The sequence below is a fragment of the Pholcus phalangioides genome, unplaced genomic scaffold (genome assembly GCF_987345545.1).
Source record: "Pholcus phalangioides strain wild (caught in Gottingen) unplaced genomic scaffold, Ppha-v1.0 ptg000010l_1, whole genome shotgun sequence".
Taxonomy (NCBI): domain Eukaryota; kingdom Metazoa; phylum Arthropoda; class Arachnida; order Araneae; family Pholcidae; genus Pholcus; species Pholcus phalangioides.
The window spans coordinates 42,976,872-43,002,123 of record NW_028301603.1 but is presented as its reverse complement, the minus strand read 5'-3'; the positions used below and the strand labels follow the sequence as shown (position 1 = coordinate 43,002,123).

The 25,252-nt window shown below is 36.7% G+C and overlaps 1 protein-coding gene across 2 annotated transcripts; it reads left to right on the top strand.

Moving 5' to 3' along the window:
- On the top strand, positions 1 to 24,989 carry LOC149081529 (carboxypeptidase E-like). Of its 2 annotated transcripts, XR_016193467.1 has the most exons (10): positions 21 to 360; positions 1,656 to 1,849; positions 3,753 to 3,908; positions 6,150 to 6,313; positions 9,137 to 9,267; positions 11,132 to 11,271; positions 12,554 to 12,674; positions 14,079 to 14,266; positions 16,433 to 16,548; positions 20,252 to 20,339. XR_016193467.1 is itself a non-coding variant. In XM_089238461.1 (9 exons), exons 1-9 carry the CDS (start codon positions 126 to 128, stop codon positions 20,318 to 20,320), a joined length of 1,398 nt encoding a protein of 465 aa, XP_089094587.1. In that variant the 5' UTR covers positions 1 to 125; the 3' UTR covers positions 20,321 to 24,989. The 2 variants fall into 2 exon arrangements, 1 of the variants encoding a protein (XP_089094587.1); XM_089238461.1 differs by lacking the exon at positions 16,433 to 16,548 and having other exon boundaries at positions 1 to 360; positions 20,252 to 24,989.
- The last annotated feature ends 263 nt before the right edge of the window (positions 24,990 to 25,252 follow it).

Genomic DNA, 25,252 nt, shown 5'->3' with positions numbered 1-25,252 from the left:
ACGGTTAGGGCCGTCCGAACAGTAGCGAGAGTATCGTCGTCCATTTCTCAAAACCTGCGATCGTCGTGTGGCCATAAAACTTATTTTCTAAGGACTATTTTAATCGATCTACATACGTCAAAGAAATGGCGGCCGTATTCGCGAGTTGCATCATCCTTCTGGTCGCGCTGGGATTGTCTTCTGGTCAAGAACCGCTCCGCCTCGTTCATTATGACAACATGGAGTTGCAATATGTCTTGTTCGGTGTCCACGCCAGATGTCCAAATATAACTCGCGTCTACGAACTTGGACACCGGAGCGTGAGGGGAGTCCCGCTGCTGGTCATCGAAATCACCAAGAATCCCGGTAGACACGAGCCACGTGAGTATAATTGATATGTCAATGCCTTAACTAACAACTCCATAGGCACCAGGAGTCCCCATCCAGCTTGAAGCACCTGCCGAGCGCAAATCCATAGGGGAGGGGGGATCTGCCTGCACCGTAAAATATGGGATGATGCAATCTACCTGTACAATAAGTCGCTTCTATGACACATCACCCTGGATCTGCCTGCATCAGCTTCATTACCAGCTGAAGGTGTTTGCCTCAGTTTTATCTGCCTTCACTTAGGCATGAATATATGGGGGGGGAGATAGGAGGATCGTCTTGCAAGAGTTGTATAATATGGGGAAATTTCTCTGCGCTGTAAAATATGGGACGATCCAATTGAGCTTACACAATTCGCTCCTTCTGACACATCGTCCTGGATATGCGCCTGCTATCTGTCAACGTATGGAACACAACATATTTACTGTTAAAAATCATAGTTCCAAATTTCACTAAGAGGAGGGGGTCCCACTTATGCACTTGAAGTCCCCAAGGCATACCCAGGTGGGGCCCTCATGTGGTGAGATGGTACTACTGCTCATATTTCATTCAGATTATACACCTTCGGTGCCAATTTTTATTTTTTGTGCTTATTTCGTTGCTAGTATATTAAGCTTTTATGTGAGATTTTTCAACCAAAATACTCAATAGCTTTCTTCTAAGAAAGGGGAAGGGGTTCTTGAGTGGGCGGTAAAGCTGAGAGCCTCATATGCATTAAAGCCTTGCCCGCTGCAATATATAATGAAGAAGACAAGTGTCAACTGTTTCATCCTTTTACAGCGGGTGTGAATGAAATGGAGATGCCAGCCATATAGACGTCAATTTATATCTTATTACAGCTTGATTGCTGAGATTGGTATATTCTAGATTGGATAAACTCAGTTCCAGATTCTATCACATACAAGACAAAAATTATTCTTTGATTATTTATATAAGGACTTACGATTACGGACTGATTATCTGTGGATATTGGCCATACTATATTTGCAGGGTAGGGCTCAAGTGTCTTTGATGTACAGATGATAGTAATCAAATCCCCCTCCTCCTGGAATTTCCCATTTTTCTGGCGAGTGTTGCTTTCGCTCATGAACCGTCATTGTCATACACATTATATGAGAGAGCGGCAAATCAAATCACTCTAGGACAATGTATGCAGGTGATGCATAGAGGGCTACACATACCTTAAGGGATGTAATCTAATCTTATTATTAATCTTTTATTTTTTGGAATTGTAACGCTGTTTACTTGAAGTAAACTGAACTATATCGAGTTTGTTTTGTACTTCATAGTGAAACCAGAGTTCAAGTACATCGGTAACATGCATGGAAATGAAGTTTTGGGACGAGTTTTGCTTACAACGTTGGCCGGATATCTCTGCAATGAGTACTTGGCTGGGAATGAGAACATACAGAAGCTGGTCAACACGACTCGGATCCACATCTTACCTTCAATGAATCCTGATGGATGGGAAATCGCTACTTTGGTATGATTATTTAATTCAGCATCAAAAACAAAAAAAAAACATTGCAGAAACACCCTCCAACTTGAGGACCACTAAAATGATAGGAAATTGAAAACCTGTGTATAAGTCGATCCTAATATATTAGAAATATTTAGGAGGGAAAAAATGTATATTTACAAGTTTTTTACAATGGAAAATGAACGAAACCTTCCAAATATTTTTCCTTCTCCACCATTTACTCACACTCTACTACACACTTTATGAGACGACATTAAAACATTTTCTATCATATCAATGGCTGGGCAGAAAGCCATGGTTGTACAAAATGTTCGGTCTGCTGGCCGGATATGAGAGATGGCAACCATTTGCAGGCCACAAAGTGTTGTAATTATCATGCTTCGTGAATTGATATTTTTGTTTTTTGGAAACCCCTTACCTGGGTACTGCCTGTGGATCTCTTGCAGTGGGGGGGGGGGGGGCCCTTAGACGACTTTACATATCAATTACTATGACTTGTGTTCAATTTGTAGGGTTACTTAGCAATGATTGAGGGTCCCATGCAGAGGCGCATTTATGGTTTTGCCACCTATGGGCTGCACAAATTTTGCCGCCCTCCTCCCATTCTAGTCTAATCTTCTTAACTAAGGTTTACAACACCTACACTTCCCAGCATAGCCTAGGTCTTTGACCACCTGCTAAAATCTCTTCATTGAGAGTGATGGGGTTATGATCAGGTAAGGAGGAGAAGGTGGTCACTCTTTTGGACGTCCATGATCACACACTATAATTCATTCTTTTGGTCACTCATATGTTTGCACATGCTCTAGGGTCACTCACTGACATGGTTCCTCGCTTTATAGTTTACTCTTTGGATCATTTACACATGCTCTAGATCACTCTTTTGGTTGTTCACATGCTCTACATAGCTCTTTTGGTCATTCATGTGCTTGCACATACTTTAGGTCACTTAATGACCTGGTTCCTCACTCTGTATGCCAGTCTTTTGCTCACCCGCGTTGCTTGCAAACTCTGTAGGTCAATCTTTTGGTCACTCACTCACCTAGTCCTTTGCTGTCTGGGCAGAGGCTAATTTATTGAGGGTTATGCAAATTTGGCAGCTCTCACTAATTGTCTTGGCCACTCATTCCTAAAATTTGCTATCCCGCTGAACTTGCTGCCCTGGGCTATAGTCCACCATGCCAACACTATCGATAGCAGAAGACCTCTGCACAAAGTTTGTGATGTCACTGAAGGTGGTCATCTCACCTATAGGCCAATGGATATAGCAGGCCGATGCATGCACCATCTTTACCCTTGTTTGTATTATATCCTATGGCTATAGGTGAGATGGCCTTCTTCAGTGACGTCGTGAGTTTCTTGCAGAAGCTTTTTGCCATAAGATGGTGTTGGGTAATCTCCCCTGTAAATATATACGCCACTGCCTCCATGATGCCAAAATGTGGCTTTGTTTTCATGGGTTGAGTTGAACCCGCTTTGCATGTCAGAATAAGTGCACTTCATTATGGGGGAAGGTGAGGTGATTGACCTCAGGCTGAATTGTTCTCCTCCCTCAAAAACTGACCCGTGTTGAAGCCAACCCTCTAATTTTTTTAAAGATTTTCTGAACAAAAAAAAACTCGGCTTATACATAAGTATATATGGTAATTCCTATACCTTATGTTATAGTGAGGATAAGGAAAGAAATATATTACTGACATAAAAAATGTGATCAAGCTACCAAAAAAGTATATACAATGCGAGAACATAATAAAAATTCCACTGTGCTGAATAATGTATTTCACGTACGTTTCTCCTTATCAAAATGACTGGAATTGAAAAATGAACTGGTCTTTTGATTACACACAATATTTTAAACCATTTTGATGTCTTAACGACTGTTATTTTGTTTCGATCTTTTCTCTAGTCTGGAGACAGAGATTGGTTAGCCGGCAGAGAGAATGCGAATGGAATAGACTTGAACCGCGACTTCCCGGATTTGAATTCAGTCGTGTACAAGATGGAGAGGAAACCTCATCACAAAACCAACCATTTCTTCCATAAGTACGAAGTGGATCACTCGGTAATAGATTGTTTTTTCTTCTGCCAGTTTTTTCAAAATTATTGAATACATCATTATATATATATATTTTTAATTTTGGATTTATTATGAATGTAAAAAAAATCTAGTTTCCAGAAAAATTTTGAAGGTGTCAAAAAAAAAAAAAAAATCACACCCGAAGAAAAAGGTTGAAATAATACTTTTGACTTTTTCAGGGCATAGTGACCGTTTTTCATGTTGGCAGATATGCTGCTGTAAATTCCAATCGTTCTGTGCTGCTTTCAGCCTGCAATTTTAGAAAACTACATGAAGAAAATTTTAGGCTTTGATATGAATTTTTTTTAGTTGCCATGGCGAGGCGACCTGACACCTGGAATTTGTACAGCCCTGATGTAAACCAGGACTTGATGAATCGAAAAAAGATTTAGTCGCTATAAGTGTACTTTTCTTTATAGAAAAACAGTGTAATTTTTTTTTCACTCTCCCAAGACTTAGTAACCTCTTTCTATGTTGGTAGGCATGCTAGACGTAATGGTAAACATGGTAGACTGACTTGGTAGACATGGTAGACGTAAATCCCAAAAATTTTCTTCTTTGCATATTAACTCCCACTGTGACCAACTAATCACATTTCCATTTCAAAGTGAGCATCACTAGATAACACAGCAAGAGTTGAACTCTTAACTCTGAACATTACTTTACTTTAACAGAATTAAATTTAATGTTCAAATTTTGACAAAGTACTACAAATGGTCATGTTGCTCGTCTATATTTCCAGTCCATGAGGATCAGTCTATCACAGCCGGGTATCCAATGTCCGCTTATCAATTTTTTTTTCTACCAATTCTTTGCATCTGGGGGCCATACAGGATGAAGCAGCCTTGAATAGAGTTCTGGAATGTAGAAAACGGGAGAGCTATCCCATTGCTAATACATCCTGACTCGAGTGGAGTCAACCTGCAAGCGACGAAGTGAGTGCAACTGAATGCAAGTGTGAGTAGGAATGTGCAGAGATGACATAGTTGTTGCTATGAATGCGGCAGACTACCAAAGAAACAATGAATCACAGCCGACCACATACCGCATTCGTCACTCTTGAACCACCAGATGGCAATAGTACCTACGAAAGCATGTTGTTTCAGCATCAGCATAGACAATGAGGTGGGCATCTCTCAATGATGATGCAGCATCACAGCCAATGGCCCCCCATGACACTGGATGATAGACTTGTGGAAACAGCTGAAAATTATTAATTGATTAAAAAATATCAATTTTTATGCACGTATAAATAAAATGATTTGGTTCCATTTAATAATAACTCGTGGAAAAGTTTTAGTCGCCATTGTGGTCTGGCAAACTGAAATTTTTCCAGGTCTGATATTGTCTCATTTGCGACTTATTTATTTACAAGAAAGTACAAGAGCCTAAAAAATCATTTTTTCCAGCTTTAAAATGCTAATTTCTGCCGAGATTGCCACTACTTGCATTTTCGCCATCAACAAGTGAGAGCTTATGTGCATTGCTCTTAAAATTCTATGGCAGATTTTATTTATTTTTCTAGTTATTCCTGAACATTCTCAGTTATTAGCAATGCTTTCACCACTCTTAAAACAGACTGCTTACTTTGCTGACATCAACTTTTTGACATTCGCCCTAAACATTAGGTAATTGATAATGAATGTTAATTGGTCAGATGTTTTTGAGACAGTAATTCAACTACATCCCCAGCCTCATACACATATCCATGTTTGATTTTGTTTCATTAACAGGGTAAGGCTATGACATAAGATACTCGAAGTGTCAGAAGTTTGATACACAATTAGCTCTTCTGAAATACAGAAACGCTGTACCGCAGGAGGAGTTAATGTATCAACTACTTGGCAAGACATAAGAAAAAGAAATTGTAGAACTCTGTCGTTTTTCGAACTGGCAGTTAACTATTGGTCTTAGTCTCATTGGCAACTCAGAAGGGTCAATTAGATTGTCTTGAATTCCAATGTTGTAAACCATTGGTTTGATAGTGTACCAGCAAAAACACAACAAAAAGTGCCCAGACTGAAACTACCAACTGACGTTATACTTAAAACTCTCTCCATTGAATAGAATGGATACATAAATATACTTAGTAATAGGTTTTCGCATTTCGAAAATGAAATATATCAAGACGCCTATGATTATGAAATCTGCTGTCATTCATTTTTGCTCTCCATCCTTCAAATTATTCTGAATGCTGTTTTTTTACTTTTTGTTATTCTGCCACAGCTACAGCCTGAGACAGCGGCAGTCATTGAATGGATTCTGAATAACCCATTTGTCCTGTCAGCCAATCTGCATGGCGGAGCTCTTGTTGCAAACTATCCTTATGATGAATCTCGTTCTCCTTCCGTTCATGACTATTCCGCAACACCCGATGATGACACGTTCAGGTACTTGATCTCTGCTCTGTTACTATATGATGAAAAATATATAGTCTAATTTCTGTCTCGAACCTATTTCCGTGGCGCAGTAATTTTTTTGTAGACCCAAACATTTGTTTTGACAGAGAAAAATGGTTTTAAGTGTCATGGGGGGGGGGGGGTCCCTATTTTTTACCGAACTTAGTTGACTTTTTCATGTGAACATAGTTTTCAAAGATTTTCTGTTGTGCTTAGACTCCAATTCTGTGATTACATTAGAAAGTTCTAGGATCTGGCGTATGATTTGTCTAACCCGGTATTAGACTATAATTAGTTTAGATCAGGGGTGTTTGACCTCTGGCCTAAACAATATGCTTCTAAAAATTTATCAATTTTGCATAATGTGACAAATACAGTCGAATCCTGTTACAACGAACTCCAAGAGACCAGAGAAATCACTTCATTACAATAAAATTTTGTTATAAAGGAATTCCAGTTTTTTTCATTGTTCCTATGTAAACTTATCTGGGGGATTAGAAAATTGTTCGGTAAAACAAGATTTTTGCTATAATGGTATTCGTTAAAACAGGATTCGATTGTACTCCAGTTTGTGACATGTGAGCAATAGCCATCTTGCATATTTGACCTGCAGACCAATATTCTACAAATGTTATTTGGACCCAGGGGTAGCTTAAACGAGGATGCAAGGGGTTCAGTGAACCCAGGCGGCAGGTTGTAAGATGCAGCAGCCTAAGCTTTGTTTAGACACATAAATTTTTTAATTTTGGAATAATAAAAATTCACACGATACTATTGGCTGTCACTCTTTTGAATAATTACTTGGCAACGAAAATGGTTAGAACTTGATGGAAGTGATGAGGCCTGGGGGCTGTAATACCAGAACCAAGAATGGACTCTATTACACGGGGTATGTGGGCATTTTGATTCTGCCTTGTCGCCCAAATCCTGCAGCAGGGGTCCCGGCTAGGATTTTCTGTTGACGTTCCAGGTCGGGTTTTTCACGGGCCTCTCTATAGTAAATTTATAGTGTGAAAAAACAAAATATCATGAGAATCTTCTTGGGGGCCCTAACAACCCTACCCAGTAATTTTTTAGGACCAGTCAAAATATATAAAGGCAAAGAGAATTTGAGTTCTCACATGTCCATCACTTGGACCACCAGAAACCCCCCCCCCCCCTCGCACTTTCCTGGTTTTTGCCTGTGAAACCTTGGAGTAGGTATTTGGCGGTAACAAGGTCTCTATGGAAAAAAATTTAGATCAATTAAAAAATTCCAATACAAGAGGAAGGAAAATATAACGGCTCATCAATGAGAACTGTAATGTGGAAAAGTTATGTGACATAATTAAGAATGGTAAAATAATTATGGACCAAAAAAACAAATGGGACAGTTTCTTTAAAAGCGGGATGTGTGGTCAAGTACATTTTGTCTGTTCACCCTTGTGTGCATCTTCAGACAGGTGGAAAAAATCTAGGTTTATCCCAGAGTCCTCTTTTCTGAAGCCCTTTCAGCCTCCTACCATGCTTGTCTTTAGGGGTGACACATAAGATTTTGCACTTTGTCGGCAGGGTAGGTGAGCTAGAAGAGAGCACTGTTTGGACCTTTAAATTATGGCATGTTCAATTATTCAGAAATTTCAGTTTTCCTAACATAGGCTATTCCCAATTGAAGGGTCGGGGAAAAATGGTTTCAGTCCATAAAACAAAATTTTTCAGGAAAAGAAATTTTTCTCTTCAAAAATCTGGTTTAATTACAATGTTAGAAACTTTATTTTAATTTTATATCGTGGTATATGTCATATTGAACTCAAACCAAAAATTTTTCAAAAGCAAATAAAAAAAATGGTCGTATGTAATTTTTTTTTTCTTGGCTTCACCCTCCACGAACATGTAGTGTGAACAGGATTCTGATACTGAACACGCACACATTGCATAAAATTTTAATAATTATGATATTCGATCATAGTATGATGAATTGTTAAAAAGAGATAAAAAATTATTGGTGGTTAATGCAGAAAAATATTCAGTTAAAAAAAATTATCCTTAGTCATCATTGTCATGTATATGTTCCAAGTTACGTCATCATGCTGCTCTTCACTCTCAAGTCCATCCCACATCAAGAGTTGTAAAAGCTCTTAAAGATTGCAGGTCATTGTACTTCAGAGATTAGGGTATCTCCGAGAGATTAGGGAGGTTTGTACAAAACTTCCAATTCTTCTAAAGGCATGTTCTTCTCTTGTTGATGGTCCTTTCATCCTTTTTGCTCATTTTTTACAGTAACTTCATGGCTGGGGTGATTACCAAAGAAGAACGGTGGTACACTAAATGTGGTGTAGAACTATGTGCATGAAGTCGTCTGATTGGCCTTGTCTGAAATAAGCATTTTTTCTGGTACATAGGCATTAAAAAATCTGCTCAAGCTTTAACAATTTCTTGTTTACAGTCATTCACTACGAAAGGAGATGGTTTTATGTGACCGCTTCTTATAACTTCCATCCATTCCTCTGGAATCTTGACACATGACGTTTGTTTAGGATGCAACAAATCTATATTCAGTGATACTTTGATACAAGAACTAACCTCAACTTCATGAGCACAAAGCACAAACTAAACATCAGTAAAGCAAAGCATATGCACACACTCAAATATTGCTTTCTGCGATGTGCATATACTGGGCTCTGATCTTTTTTTGGACTGAAACAGTTTCCCCCCAACTCTTCAATTATGTTGAATAATCAGGGTTTCATTGTACTTTCTTTGAGAAATTTCAAATGATTTATCATTTTGCAGACTGTTTCACATTTGTATATTTATTTCCTAAAAAATGAACAGGCACCTTGCTACCACGTATTCCACGCTGCATAAAACTATGGCTAGAGCAGAAGCAGCATCCTGCGGAGATGATAGTTTTTCACACCAGGGTGGCATCACTAATGGGGCCGCTTGGTACAGTGTTGCTGGTGGTGAGTATATACCTATCCAGGATTTTTGTCATTCAAAAATTTTTGGATTGTGATACATATATATATTGTACGTATTTTAGACAATTTTTGAATTTATACAATCTCTTGAGTTTTCTATCTAACTTAATCTTAAAATTATCCCTTTCTTTACAACTTTTATTTTCCAAATGTTCTGAATAACCAAAAGTTGAAGGTAAAGGAAATCAGTTGAGATTAAAATAATCTAATATTAGAATGAAATGATTTGAAAGACTTTTGTAATGCAAATATTGCCAAAGTTTTCTAAACTTTATAACCTGACAGAGCAAAATTCTGAAATTTGCTTATGACAAGAAGCTTGCTACAGTAAAAGTCTGTTATAATGAGAGCCCACTACCACTGAGAAAATTCAATTCAGCAGACCTCTCGTTATAAGCAAATTTCAAATGTTCCATTCTGTCAAGTTATAAATTGTAGAAAATTTCTGCAATATCTGTATTATAATTGTCTTTCAGATCATTTCCTTCTAATAGTAATGAAGACTCTTTTTGGTCTCGTAGCAGTTCATTTTCGAAAGACATTTTCACATAGAATTTTGAATTCTTGAAACGATTTAGCCAGCCAACTGAGCAATTGAAATTCTCACTACATGCTTCATATACTCGTTAACATTTTTCTGATAATCAGAAAATTTTCTCAGCACAATTTATTCAGCTGTTTCGAAAACATTTTAAATTGCAAGCTCCAATCAAATAAGCTCTGGCAGTGGCTGTGGTCTGAGCCACTGCGAAAGGCTAAATTTAAATGAGATAATCATATATCCCATGCGAAGAGTGGTAAAGCCTAAAAATATGATGGGGGGCTAAAAAAATTTTGACTTTTCTGTGATCCTTTCTTTGTTAGAGGCATCTCATAATACAATGTTTATAAAGAGCATGTGCAATAGTGGTACTATTACTTAACCGTACATGCACCTTGTATAGATTTCTCTGTGGAATTTCTAATGAATTGGTACATGCGAGGATGGGTTGGATGTGAGTATATGTGTGGCCCTTAGTGTATTTATACTGCCAGAGTTTTTATTTTGTATATTTGCTGTTGCTGCCCTCTGTCATCCATATTTTCAAGTGAAGGTGGTAAATGCTTGAAATTTCATGTTATGCAAGTATCATGCTGAAGAGAGACTTCTTTGGAATGAAAGACTAACTTGTATTCATGCCTAAAAGTTAGAAAACTGCAGAAAACCAACTTCAGCTGACCACCACTGTGTCACTGGTGGGATTCGAACCTGGATCCTCACGATGAGAGTCCAGCATGACCACACAGTGGCTGCGATAGTGATAGCAATTCATCCCTTTAGTTTGATTCTTTGAGAAATTTTTTTTTGATGTTGTAGCAAAAGATGCATAATATTTTTAACTCGCTATACCTGAATACCTTTCGCATCAGCTATTTGACAATCTCTTGCAATCACTCACTGTAGCAAGATTCTAGTTGTAAGCTATACTTGTTATATCAGACTTGCTGTGTATGTAAAATGATAAAAACAGAAATCTAGATACGCAAATTAAAATAGCTCTCGGTACATGTTGAATAATTAGTAAAGATTAAGAAATACTTTTGTAGTAGACAGTTACAAACAGTTTCCATAAAGCAATCATTAATCCTTAAATGCATCACACACAAATTTTTTAGAAAGAATATGACCTTGCCGTATGAGCAAAGCTAATTGATTAAGTCCCTTTAGGGAAGTCAGTTTAGGGATCCCATTTGATGCATTGGATAATTCAAGCTGCTTTTTTATAGTCTAGTGTTTAACAAGTTTAACTCTGTTTTCAGTAGCCAGAATTTAACCATTGTCTTTTATTTTTTGTTTTATATGCAGGAATGCAGGATTTCAATTACTTGGGCTCGAATGATTTCGAAATCACTCTAGAACTTGGTTGCGATAAGTATCCACCGGAAGGAAAGCTCCTGGAAGAATGGGGGAATAATAAAGAGGCGCTTGTGGGCTTCATCTGGCAGGTCAGAATTTTTCTTCTTTTTTTATATCATAGTAGAACATTGATTACTCGGATGTAATTGCAATAAGCTTGCATCTAAAAATAATAAAGTAGAACCTGGATTAATTAGGGACAATGAGTCTAGGGCAGTGAAAGAAAATCTTTAAATGCTGTATCAATCTTGAAACTGTTTTTGAAGATTATAAACTCGAAATATTCCTTTGGAAAAATTCTCTTTGTGCTCTTAAATCCCAAATTAGCCTTGGTGTAAAGCATGAGTTTTCAACCTTCAAGACAGTGTGGGCAAAAAAAAAAACCTATTTCCATTAAGCCTGAGGACCAATAAGTTATACCGTGGTACATTATCTTGGTTCTCACAGTAGCGTTTTGATGGGTAAACCCAATGGGGCCCAGAATTTGAGGCAAATAGGGAGCTCTCTACATTATTAGAGAGAACAGTTATCGTGTTAATGTTATTAGAGACAATGTTACATTCTGAGAATTTTTTCAATATATAAATATGAATTTTCATTGATACTTAAATTATTTCCTTATTAAATATGGCATTTCAGTAATTTATGAATTTTTTTTTCATTGGATAATAATTTCTATAATTTGTAATTTTTTCATCAAATATTAATTCTGAAATTATTTCCCTATCAAATATGAATTTTCATAATCAACGTTACTACCTTAAAAATCATATTGCCTGTCACCCCCCCCCCCCCCGAGTGGGGCGTGTGCCCCACGTTGGGAATCACGGGTCTTCCTCAGATAACAAAATCTTTGGTTGCAATAGTGACCATCTCCAAAAATGTGAAAAACAAAAATCATTATTGATTAGGTATATTTCTTTACAAACAAATAAACATGCAAGTTTTGACTCGGGATGGTAGTTGTAAGAATTACGCAAAATTTTCAAATTGGCAGTTTTACCAGTCTTCTTATTTGTCATGTGCTCTGCTAAACTTGGTCTGTGCTTCAATTGGCTTTGCGTAACTTTGAGCATTCGTTGCGATACTTGTATATTGATCTATTATGTTAGTATATATATATATATATTGAAGTTTTCTTCCCACTAACAACAGTCTTGTTTAAGCACCATTTAATGGCATTTCCAATTATACAATCCTACCTAAATGTGGTTTGTTATCATGTTTTTTTACCACCTACCAAAATTTATCAATGTAGTTCTTGTGACGTTAAATGTACTTCCCATCATGAATCAATTTGTTTCCAGGAGTCTCTCTGTGGAGGGAAATAGTTTTCCATCCTTGTATGTTTGTTTTTTTTTCTCATTACAGAGCCATATTGGAGTTAAAGGTTTTGTTCGAGATGCCAGAACGGGCGAGCCATTGAAAGGAGCTGTTGTCAAAGTTTTCAATGTAACGAGTCATCGCAAAATTGATCATGATGTCACTTCTGGTGAGTTTGACGATATTTTTTTAATATTGTATATACAGCTGTTTGTTCAAATTGACACTTTCATCATAAAACAATTTTAGTACAATTTAAGGGGATTTGCTCGCAGTACAAATTCCCTTCAGCATACATTGAAAAAATATCTCTTGACTGCAGGGGTTGCAAACAGGCCCAGTGTGACCCAGAAAGCTGTGATGATCATTCAAACCCAGCTATAAAAATTTCAGTTATCGCAGTATTTTTGCTATAACCTAGTGGTCCCATCAGATTTCCATGAAGGAGACTTAGGATCTATTTTTTTTTTCCCTCCTCCATAACATCAAAACCTGTCTTGAACCAGGGTGTGTTCTATCATGGCAGGGCTCCCAGCAACCTAAAAGTCAGGGAAAGTCTGAGAATCAGAAAATGGTCAGGGAAAATTTTAAATATTTGTCAAAAGTCATGGAAAATTCTTAGTATTTTAGAAAAATCAGGGAAAATCTGAAGGGGAAAAAAATTAAAAGGGGATAAATTACCATTCCAGTGGTTGGTCTTCCTTTTTTGGGCGTGGTAGCCAGGTCGATAAGATACTCGCCTAAAATACCAAAGGATGTTTAGAGGTGCCGCGAGTTCGATACCTGGTTCGTCCTTGTCAGAAAACTTTCCTGACACAGGGATACGACAAAAATGGCAACATGACCACAGAAAAAATTGCTACCGCAAGGAGTCCCCCATCGAGGGGTTAGCGCACCAACTTCTCGATGAGTATAACAACAAGCCTGCCGTTCAGAATCGGCGATAAATTGTAGGTCCCGGTCTAATTAGCCCTCGTGTGCAGAAAATGACCATGGTGTGACAAAAATGATCAATGATTAATGATCTTCCTTTTTTTTTCTCCTATAGAAGATTCTTTCACGTTCTCTGGGAGAGAATAAGAAAGCTTTAACAACAATCTTTATCTGCATTTCCCTTTGGATCCCCTACTGAGAGAAAGTTTGAGCAAAATGCCTTATCAGTTGAAGGGTGGGATTTTACATACTGGAAACCAAGGTTGGTCAAGGTCACTGAACCTGCTTTACCTGAACCTCAGTAAATAGATGAAGGGTGTCTAAGGAAGAGACCCTCTTTTCCATTGTTGAAAACAAAGCCAATACTAACTCTAATTTCTTTTCTATCTTTTCTGAGAAAGTGGTTTATCCTCTTGCTTTTTTTTTCTGCCTCTGTGTAGGAGGCCCATTCAAATATTACGTCAACAGGGGGGGGGGCACCATAATATGCCAGTGATAGCTGTAAAATTTTGATGTGTTTCCATCAATTTTTATTTTATTTTCGCTGATAGTTATTTCTAACATTCTTTGAATGTAACCATTTTATTTCTAAAATCTGTCATGATATTTGAAAATGTGTTTTTTAAAAAATAAATTTTAGTGCTGGATGGAGAATATTGGAGGCTCCTGACAGATGGCGAATACAGTATAACGGTCGCAAAGGATGGTTTCCTGCCTCAGACAAAGACTGTATCTGTCAAGAACCAGAAACACGAACAGGCAACTCGTCTAGATTTCATCTTGAAGCGAGACCCAAATTTCAATACTTTGAATTTGTTGAACTCAGTGGTAGGACAATCGGTTTAATTTTTTTAGTTAACTGTTTTTCAATCGATGCTCGTTATTTTGACCCTTCATTGTTGCGATTGTTCCACCATAATTATTACGATGAGTCACAAATTCTTTCCTTTATTCATTTCATATTCCCCATTCAATTCAATACTAACTCATCTCTCTATCCCGCTTTTTTCTTTTCTTGCAAAAAAATTAAAATCAATCTGTAAGTATGTTTGACCATGATGCTAGAGAATTTGGTATACATCTTGTCCAGTGGTATTCATAATGAATAACTGTTTCTTCATATAAGGGGGAAAAATTATACAGATGACTAGACATGTTTTCTTAATGAAAATTGGCACTTTATTTTTTGTGTTTATTCAGTGTCAAAAAATAATTGCAATACAATACCCCTGGAACTTTAATGATATGCACGTAAATGTGTGCATACAATTACATAGTTGCAGAGGTTCTCTTTTTTTTTTTCTAGTCAGCTGTAGAATTTCAACCATGATTGTGAAATATACCTATTTTTTAAGAATTTACTCTAAAACACCACGTTTAATAAAATTGTGGCTGGAGCCTTATTTCAGCCAATGTAGCAAAATCCTGGAGTTCTTCAGTTTGGCAAGGAAGAGACAAATTCATCAAACTGGCAACATCAGTTTGCTCTCTCCATAACTGAATCAGTGGTACAACATGTATCCTGAATAGGACTATACATCCCGTTTTTGGGCCCGATGGTGTATTTTTTTAATAGTGTGATTTTTATTTTAGTGTAAGTAATGGCAAACCTACAGCTACTTGAAATGCTAGGCTAACTCATCTGCCATCTTTGAGCAAAAGTGTGGCGTCAGTATTATATATATAGCCAATATCTGTTCCTTATCTTACTTTCTTTTCTTAGAAGAAACAGATATCTTAGTTTAAGCTACTGTTGGACTGTAATTGGCACACTTTTTTTTTTGCTACGAAGGTTTTTAACAACTGGCTGTTGGAAAGAAAATTCAACTGCCTTCGCGGGGAATCGAAACCACGTCCTTTCACTTTCCGGTTGAACGCCCTAGACTACTAGACTACAAAGGCAATGAATCAAACACAACAGCCAGTTGTGACTTGTTGCCTTTGTAGTCTAGTGGTCTAGGACGTTGACCCAGAAAAAGAAGATGTGAGTTAGATTCCACGCTAAGGCAGTTGAATTTTCTCTATTTTCAAAAATTAATCTTTGTAACAGCCAGTTATTAGAAACTGTTGTATGGTAGCAGAGAGTGGCGTCATTTTTGTACTTTTTTGCTAGTTGACAATGGCTAGCATGATGCCATATTTTTTGAAAGGGGGGCCCTTCATATTCGCCAGTGGAGTTTTCATGAAGAATTTCATTGAATCTACTTGAAATCTCCTTAATTCTTGTTCTCAGAAGTTGACAGCTATGCGATTTATTGTTACAATTTTCTTTTTTATGTCATATAACAATAACTAGTATTTTTTTATTCCGTCCAAATATGAAATTCTCTTCAAACACTTATTCAATTTTTCGATGTAATAACCTCCTAATATATCATCTGTTTTCCATGGAATGTTGGGTGGGTTGTTATAATGAGCGTCAATTGACTGCACAAGGTTTGTCTAAAAAAATTCCATGGTGCTGCAAAGTTCCATTATATGAAGGATAAAGACATCAAGAAAGCCATATACAGTAGAACCTCATTTATTCAAACATCAATTTTCGGAACAACTGTCAACCAAGCACCTTTTCAACCTAACTCATTTTCAGTTTTCTATAGTCAATGATACTCAACAGTTGCTATTTTCTTGGAACTTGAACCCTCTTATCAATAGCTTCTTCATACAGTAATCCACTTCCAAGCAATTGTACATTAGGGTGGGTAAAAAAAAAAAAATGAAGTTTTTATTTTCAAATCACTATAGTGCTGAAAAGTTGCCTCGTTTAATAATAATAAATAGTTTGAAATCTTTTACATACTTGAACTTTATGGATATTGACGAAATTGAAAATTTTTCTTTATTTTTTCAATATTACTTAAAATTCTACGATCGACACGCTATAGTTTCTTATGCTTATTTTATGGTTCAATAAAGTAAAATAAATTAAAACATCGTGAATATTTTAATGTTTGTTGGTCACGCAATGTGTTCGATTAACCAAATTTTTGCAAGTTTCATTGTGCAGCTCGCCACCCGTTTTGTCAGAACAAAATGGCCTAGAATTCATTACAGGAGGTGATGGCTATATGTCGAGTTCCACCCACACCCTACCCAATCAACCATCCAAAGTAAGATTGTGTGTGCAATTTTTGTATTTCAAACTAGTCACCAAAATCGACACATTCAAAATCTGATGATTGGGAGAAATTGGGCATTACTGATCTTGGTAATGACTTAGATCTGATGTGGCTTCATGTCTCTACCTCTGCATCTAGCACCTCTAACTTCATGTCTACATATCTTACTTTGGTTGAGGCCTGAATAACAAGTTTGTACATCTCTTGACTGTCTGAGTGTGACAGGGAAACTTTTCAATGCCTCTGATGTGGTTAGCGTCAGAATTGATGAATGATATAATAACACATCATATACTTCCTGCAGCATTGGGGAAAGGATACAACAGGCATGTATTCCAGTAAATTATCTCAGTGTTATCTGTAACTTCAAAGTTTATCACATAGTAGTAGACACACGATCCACTGTTGTGGTCTCCCCGCATGCAGTTCACATGTGCTCCAGTTACACTCAGGCAGTCAAGATGTGCCTAATTTGTTACCGAGGCCTTAACTAAAATATGTGGGCATGAAGTTGTAGATAGTTACATGAGATCTATGCTGTTATCAAAATCAGTCATATCTGATTTCTCCAGACTTCATGCATGTACACTTGGGAAAAAAACAGAAGAAGCTAAACCACTGAATGTGAATATGAGGAATATGTGACATGAATATCTGTATTCATAATCATAATTAATGTGGGGTAATTCAGAAACAAAAATTATTATATCATGTATAGTTTCAGCAGGGGTTGCACCTGCACAGCAGATCATTATTTTCCAACCTTTTTTTAGGCCATGCTCCACCAAAGCATGCGTGGGGCCTTTCATTGGGAATCGCCTCTGTAAAGGGACACATAATTCTTTTAAAACTGCCAATAGTATATGTTTATGTGATATCATACGTGTTCACTCTATTGAGTCATTCCCCGACGATGAAGATTCTAAGAAAATGTAAGGGAACAGACAGGACTGGGGAGGCGTAATGCCAGTACCCCTTGCTTTTCCCTAGTTTCTGCTTGGAAACCTCTGAGTCGGTATTTTTGTACATCGATAGTCTATATCCCCTTTCTAAGCTGGAAACGGGCAGGAATAACTTCTGTTGCAAATTGGAAAGCACAAAAATAGGTGTTTGCTCCTGGGGTGACTAGGTACAGTTTCCTTTCCTGTTGTGGGATAAGGGAACCAGTGACTTGAATCAAACCGGAAACACCAAATTATTGAAGTCTTTTACAGATTCTGACAGTATTTCTTACGTAAGTTCCGAATTTCCATCAATTCCAGAATTATGTCTTCCATTGATTCTGGAATTACAGTGATCTCTCGCTTAAAATGTTATTCACTTTGTGCAAGGAAACAAAGGAAAAAAGATGAATAAATGAGAGATGTATAAGTGAATTGCATCATTTACCTAGATCTCTTGCCAGAAGTGCAGAAATCGTCTTATAACTGCTAGAAATGTATAAGTGAGAAAATCTATATTTCAAATATATGGGAAAGATATTCCTGACAAACCTGCTTGATCTCAAGGCTCTTTTGTGACAAGTGAAAAGCAGATACTTAGGTTATTTTTCCAACAGTTTATCGGTAATGTGTGCAAAGTACCGTGGCATGTCATTTGGGAGTCATTGGGCTACATGCAGTGAGCTGCTAGAACCTTGAAAAGATTGACCAGGGCTCTTGTCCTACTTTTCCTGCTTTTTGGTAAAATGTCCTACTTTTTCAGTTTTGTCTTACTTTCTAGTTTTTGTCCTACTTTTCCACCAAATGCTATCAACAAAATTTGTGTAATTGATTTTAGTTGAGGGGGAATCATCGATATATATATTGCTAAGTATTACAAATGTTGTCGATTGCAATAACGATTCTGCCAAAGCAGAAATTGTTGTTTCTTAGGTTATTTGGGAAGGGGGTTTATGTGGACCATTCGGTTTATTTTTTTATTCACTTCGTTTGAGGTTTCAATGAGTAGAGTAGTCATTAAAAACTTCTGTCTCGAGGTGGAAAAATAATTTTGTATTTATGTAATAATAAATAACTTAATTTTGTATTTCATGGTCTTAGACAATTACTGACATTCATCATTCAGAATTATGGTGCACATTTTTTGTATAGGTGAAACAAAAATTTGCATAACAAAGCTGTTGGATACGTTGGCCTATTCTAGGTTTGGTGATTCTGATGCTAGCCAATAGCATTCAATTGTCTTTTGTATTTTTAATGCATGAAATGAAGAGGCGTAAACAATATTTAAAATGCTCGGCAAAGAGTTAGAAATGAAAGTGCTTCATTTGTCAAAAACGAATTACACTGGTATTTAACACTAAAATTTAAACCATTAAAGAAGGATGTACAACACAGTAAAACTATCTGGGTCCCCTGGACTTACTTACATCAGACCTGGTAATTTACACGTTTTGCACTGTGCTTTTGGAAGTGGTCTCAAAAGAGCATCATTCTTAAAAAACGTACATGTCTTCATAATCTGCTGTACATTGACGAAGGGAGTTGACGACTCTGCAGGGCTCTAAAAAAGAATGTAATAAATATTATGAGAGACAGAAAAAAGAATTATCTGTGTTTTGTCCAAAAATTGTCTTTGTAACAAAGTCATTTCTGCCATTTTGCTTTTCCTTGAGTCAATCTTATAAGTTTTTGAAATAGTGCTATGGGGGGGGGGGGATTAATTTTTTAGGGATTACTTTTTTTATTATGCTGTGATTATGGCGTCGAAGGTGGGTACCTCCCTTCCTACTTTTTAGTCCAACTTTTTCTAATTTTTTTAGTGGGAACCCTGATTGTGACTGCAGGTTTGTGCCATCTTAATGCAGAATCAAAGGAACTGTTTTATGTGAATCGAATTTCATGTTATCAAAGAAACTTGACGATATCTCTTATTTAGACTCACCCAACACATGTTTTGTTCTAAAGTTGTATTACACCTTTTTGTGATTTTGCATTAACAAGGTTCATGGACTTTGCACCCAGATGGCAAGTGAGCTTGATGTAAAAATTCATGCTTCATACAACAGGCAAAATAACCTGCTAAAGTTGATGCAAGGGTCTGTCCAGACTTTCTTTGCAGGATCCTGTTTTTGTGAATAATTCTGAAAACAGATGGGGTGCATTTCTTTAACATATAACGAACATTCCTCAAAAACTTCACGTTAGGTATATGACACATTGTGACGTATAACAATTTGTTTGAGGTTTGAAATCATTTTTATAGTAGTAGTAGGTAAGCTCAAGCTATGTCTCTGAATTTCATTCAAGATTCTAAATTCAAGTAAGCTTCATTAGAAAACGGAAATGCTCCTTAAATTTACGGGTCATGTGGTCATCCTCTTGTTCTCTATCTATTCATCTTTGATGCTACTCTTGTGTGGAAACATATCCCTTTTGAAAACATGATGTCAAAAGCTTTCAAATTTCACTCAATAATTGGAGAAAAAATAGATTTTAGGACCACACGATGTGCTGATGTTTTGCGTGGCTATGCAGTCGCAGCTGGTTTACTTGCTAGTGAAAATGGGGGGGGGGGAAGCAAAAGCTAGCTGTATCTGTCTCTCAACGAACACCAACCTTGTGCAAGATTTCAGAGGTAGTGTGGCCCACCTTTAAATAATTGAATATGAAAATTTTATTTTGAGATAAAATTGTAACTCATATTTTTGGTTTATTTATTTCTCGCTAAAATATTTCATTGTTTGTTCCAGCCAAACGATCCAAGGGCCATTCGTCTCCTGAACCTATTGGAATATCTCCAAAGGCATGGCCAAAAATGATGTATGAAGTAACTTGAATACATAACTTGATAACCCAACGGACTGTAAGATATATATACACATATGTGTGCGTTCAATATAGCTTCCAAATGTGCGTTAACTTAATTCAGCGTGTTCATTTTTTTTTAAAAAGCAGATTGCTATATATGTTTGAACTCCTTTACAGTTGCCTATAAGTGTATGAACACATGCATGAGTGTGATTTTTTTTTTTTTTTTTTTTTTTTTTTGTCCGCTATATCTTAATTTTTTCTAAGCAAATGTAATTTTTGTACTCTATGCAATAGAACCTCTCTATCACGGAATTACTCACATTTAATACAATTCACCTGTCTCACACAAAGCATTTGCTTTGAAGAAAAAATAATTTTTCAAAGGCCAAATCATGGTAATAGAGAACAGAAACACAAAAATTTGATTTTGCATAAATGTGGTTTGTTTTCTAAGGCGAAATGAAATGTTTCATACAAAGGGAAAACCAAAAAATATTATATGCGCTTTCACTTTTCTACTTCATGCACACAAATGTAGGGGGTTAATTTATAGGATTATGTCTAAATCTGCTTAGAGAAAATGATATATTGTCAATGTTAGCTCTCCGTTACAGAATTACCATTTCTTAGCTTTCTTAATTTTCTTTGTCTAGTGGTAGAGGTTGACGATCACCTTGTTCTCATCGGGCTTGTCCAAGCCACGTTTAAAGTTCTCAATCTCACTTGGACATACTTTTTACTTGGTACAGTAATGTCTCGAGCAGTAGCGCATGCAGCATTTTTCTGGCGGAGTGCCCAACTTTTTTCTCCTTCCAAAGGGTAGCTTTTTTGTTTTTTACTGCAAAAATACACAATATGCTTTGGGGAGAAGTTTAACCCCCCCCCCCCCCTTTGCATAGGCCTATGGGAAATTTGAGATTCAAATTGTATCGCAAAGAAAGATGAAGTTACAGCATTGATGGGTGAGTTCTGCAATTGTCTAGGCAATGCTGAGAAAGAAATAAAAAATAAAGCGGAAATGGTTTCAGTATGTTGTGAAATGGAATAATTGTTGAAAATTATCTTTAGTATTTTTCTTGCTCTTGCCAGTTTCGAAATAGAGAGGTTCTACTTTTTCGATGGAAGAAATTGTTACTTATCTTCACCTATTCATAAGCTTCATTGTTGAGCCAAGTACCAATGTATCGGGCATGGTGAAGAGAAACTTTTACGGTTTATTTGCACATTATTTTTTTTTCTAGTTTTACTGAAAGAAAAATTATGAATGCGAAGTCATTACTGTGTGGAGAGAATTATGACAATTGTATTGGTCTTTTTTCCTCGATGCATTGAATGCTAGTCATAATTTATTTTTCTGCAAACATTTTGTTTTTACTTTTATATTGTGAATTTTACATTTAGTTTTTCAAACTTGGGAATGTGGTTTGAAAAATGATTCGATAGGGTTACCAGACATCAGTAGTTCAGAGGGCGCTGTCTTTACGAGTGCCATACTTTGCATTTATGTATGTAGAACAAGAAAATTGTCAATATTTCTTGAAACATCCCATCAGGGCATAAATGCTAGAACCTGGGGGCTCTGGCTGTTTGAGCCGCCCACAATAAATTTTGTGAGGGAGCACGATCCTTTAATAACAAATTAATACAATATTCAATGCACTCTCCTCCTGCATAGACCTTTGAGTCCTGTGTATGCATGGGGCAACTTCCAGCCCTCCCCCAATACTTTCTTCATGATGGCACCTCTGCATCGTTTCTGCTACTATGTTTTTGTAAGGAGAGAGAAAATTTTTTTTGGCAAGGGAAGTTGCCCTCTGTGTTCTCCCCGATTCCAACCTGGCATAGCCTATATACTTTTTACAAATTAAGGGGAGGAATGTTAATCATAGTGAAAATCATTGAATAATTTCTCGTTATATCTCACATGTAAGCCAAAGAAGAAAAACTGTGCCATCCTATGACTTTTGACCTACGTTGTAATAGTAGTTGAATTTCTGCAAAAGGGATTTTTTAATAAGATATGTGCAATATTTGAATGTGTGTTATAGCAAGAGGCTACTATATTATAGAAAAATCTGAGGCCTCGATTATAGGTGTTCGGTCGTACATCCCTTTTTTTTGTTGCCACATTCGTGAGTTTTTCCAGTGTTGTGTGGTGGTGGTGATGATTCATTTGGCTTACTTCCAGACTTAATTGTTAACGATTTGTAGAAGCTTTGGGTGGATCTACTTTGCCAGGGTTGAAAATCTGGTAACCCTAAGTGTCAATGTATGTTGAAGTTTATTTAACACTTACTCTTTTCAAGTATTATTTTGACTTTGTTTTTGTTTTTAATGGTTATATTTGCCATTTTTTTTTTTTTTGCGATGTTATCCTTGCGTGTCTTTTGTCTGGTGATTATACATATGAGTTTTAACGGTGACTGTCAAGTTTTTGCAGAGTTTATGCTTCTGAGATGAAACACTCCAAATTTTTTTCAATGGATTTCATGCATCAAACATTAAAGGATTGGTAAAACTGAATTAGCCGAGGTTCATGCTAGGTCAAGAACGGTAAAAACTGCTACATGACTAAAACTTAAGAACCAAGAAGAAGTATTGCTATACATCGTCTCTTTTATCATTACACCATATAATTCCAGATTAAGAACTGTCAGTATATATGACAAAGAAAGGCTTTGTATCAAGCATAATATTTAAATTTTGTCTAGGGTATATGCCATTTCGGTCATTTTATCAGATGCCCAAATTTCTACATATCGCAAATTCATTCATTTGATATATCTAGAGTACAAAACTTTTTTTAAATTGCTCCCAGGATGTGTTTACGTCTCGAACAGCCCAAGTTGTAATTTCACAAATCTTGTCAAATTTTATTCTTGTAGCGACAATTGCATAAATAGGGAATAATGTGTAAGATGTGTCAAAAGGTGGACCTGGTTTCTGAAAATTATTCCGTCAAATTTTCAAAGTTTTTTTTCTCCTCTTTTATTTCTAAAATATATTTTCCCGATGCCTTTGAGTGATGCTGTGCCTTGCTCAAGCATTTTTACTTTCTATTTTTGCAGACCCTTTAATGATGCTTAACCTAATGTTAATTGTCATTAAGATATGCCAGAAATACTGCCGGTGGCCCCTACACACTTTCTTTGCAAGTCGCTAAGGATCCTGTCAACACTAGCCAACAGACACCAACAGACTCTGATCCGCTACTAGGATGTGCACAATTAAGGACAATGCCCTTGGTTTCAGGCATGGTGCCAACCAAGGGCAACCTGTCATGGCCTGGGCTAACAGGAGGCCCAGGTTGAAACAAGGAGCTCCAGCTGGAACTGTGGCCTTTGGTCTGATGCATCTGGTACTTCTGGAATTCAGTGGAAGTGTCTGAGGCTATATTCTTCTGGCTCAACTACTCTGGGGCATTTGGCAGTAAATCACTCAGTAGTAGATCTGAGTTTTTGTCTGTACTTCCAGGTCTACTTTTGTGTCGCAACAATATGTCGTTTGCAATGGTTTTAGTAGAGATAGCAATTTAGGGGATGAAATTTTAATTCCAGATTATAGTCTGAAAATTGCTCATGATTCTTCCATTCAAGTAACTAATGATTTTGTATCTTGTTTGTGGATTTTAGGAGTAAAGTTTATAAATTGGGTCCACTTTTTAACATTATGAACGTTTATGAAGATTATATATATATATGTATATAGTAGGGCCCCTAATTATCCAAGCTGATGTGTACTGTACCTATCTCTGACAGCCAAATACTTGTAACTAATACGTATTAGATTTTTAAGATTTGATAAAATAACAATTTACATAGGTATTTGGGCAATCAAAGTCCTACGGTTCTCATATTGCAGGAATGCCAAAAGGGGGCATGATAGAGTCTAAATTTAGAAAGACTGCAGTGTGGAAGACAGAAATTCATACTTCAATACATTGCCCCATTTTACTGCCCAAATCCTAAAAACACGACTCATGAAATATATACAATAATACAGGTAACAAATGGTAACAATGACAGCACTTATGAATTCTCCCTTTTTAGAAAAGTCAAGCAAACCTTGGCTCTGGCGTCCCTGCTGGGATCTGAATACAACGCTATATAAAAAATTATTACTGCCACATACACTTATGTAAACGGTTTTCTCACGCATATGTACACACTTATCAATTTCATGGCAGATGTCTCTTTAATTTTATGTTTTCTGTTCAGCAAGATTCTTCGATGCTTTCAATAATTGTCAGTTCAAAAGATGTTGATAGTGTTTTGCATATTTATTTCATGTCAGAATCCCTGAATATACTCGTAAGTTGTTCTTATCAATACCTGGGAAAATAATTTTCTCTGTGTTGATCTAGACACTGCCCATGAGACTATATCCGATTTACACATGTGTATACTTAATGTAGGAGTATATGTGCAATAAATGTAATGTTTTGTATTGTGTGCTTGTTAGCTAGTGAGTTTGTTGAACCCCCTGTTAGTCAAACAAAACTGCTTCCGTTAAATTTTATCATTCGTTCACATTTGAAGTTGTTAATGAGTTGGTGCACAAAGTGCACAAAGCAAAAACCTCCCATGAATGTCGTTTGGTGAAAAGTTATTGCGTGTGTTCAATTATTTTTTAATTTTATCCCTGTTTACTCTAGTCAATAAAATAGTTATACAAACAGTTCTTTTGGTCAAAGTTTACTCAATTTCTCTTTTTTCCAGCTTTGAGATCTTAAAGTCGAGTTAATCTTCCCCCATTGAAAAGTCTCGCCACAGAGTGCAACAGAGCCCTTTAAAACGGAACAAGTACTTTATCACTCACAATATGAGATATAGATAGCAAAAATCACTTCATCCGCTCCCCCCCCCCCCCCCCAAACGGCAATGAATTGCACGAGAGTCTTTCCGGAGCAACAAAATTGTCAGAATTCGCAAAGTTGCGGA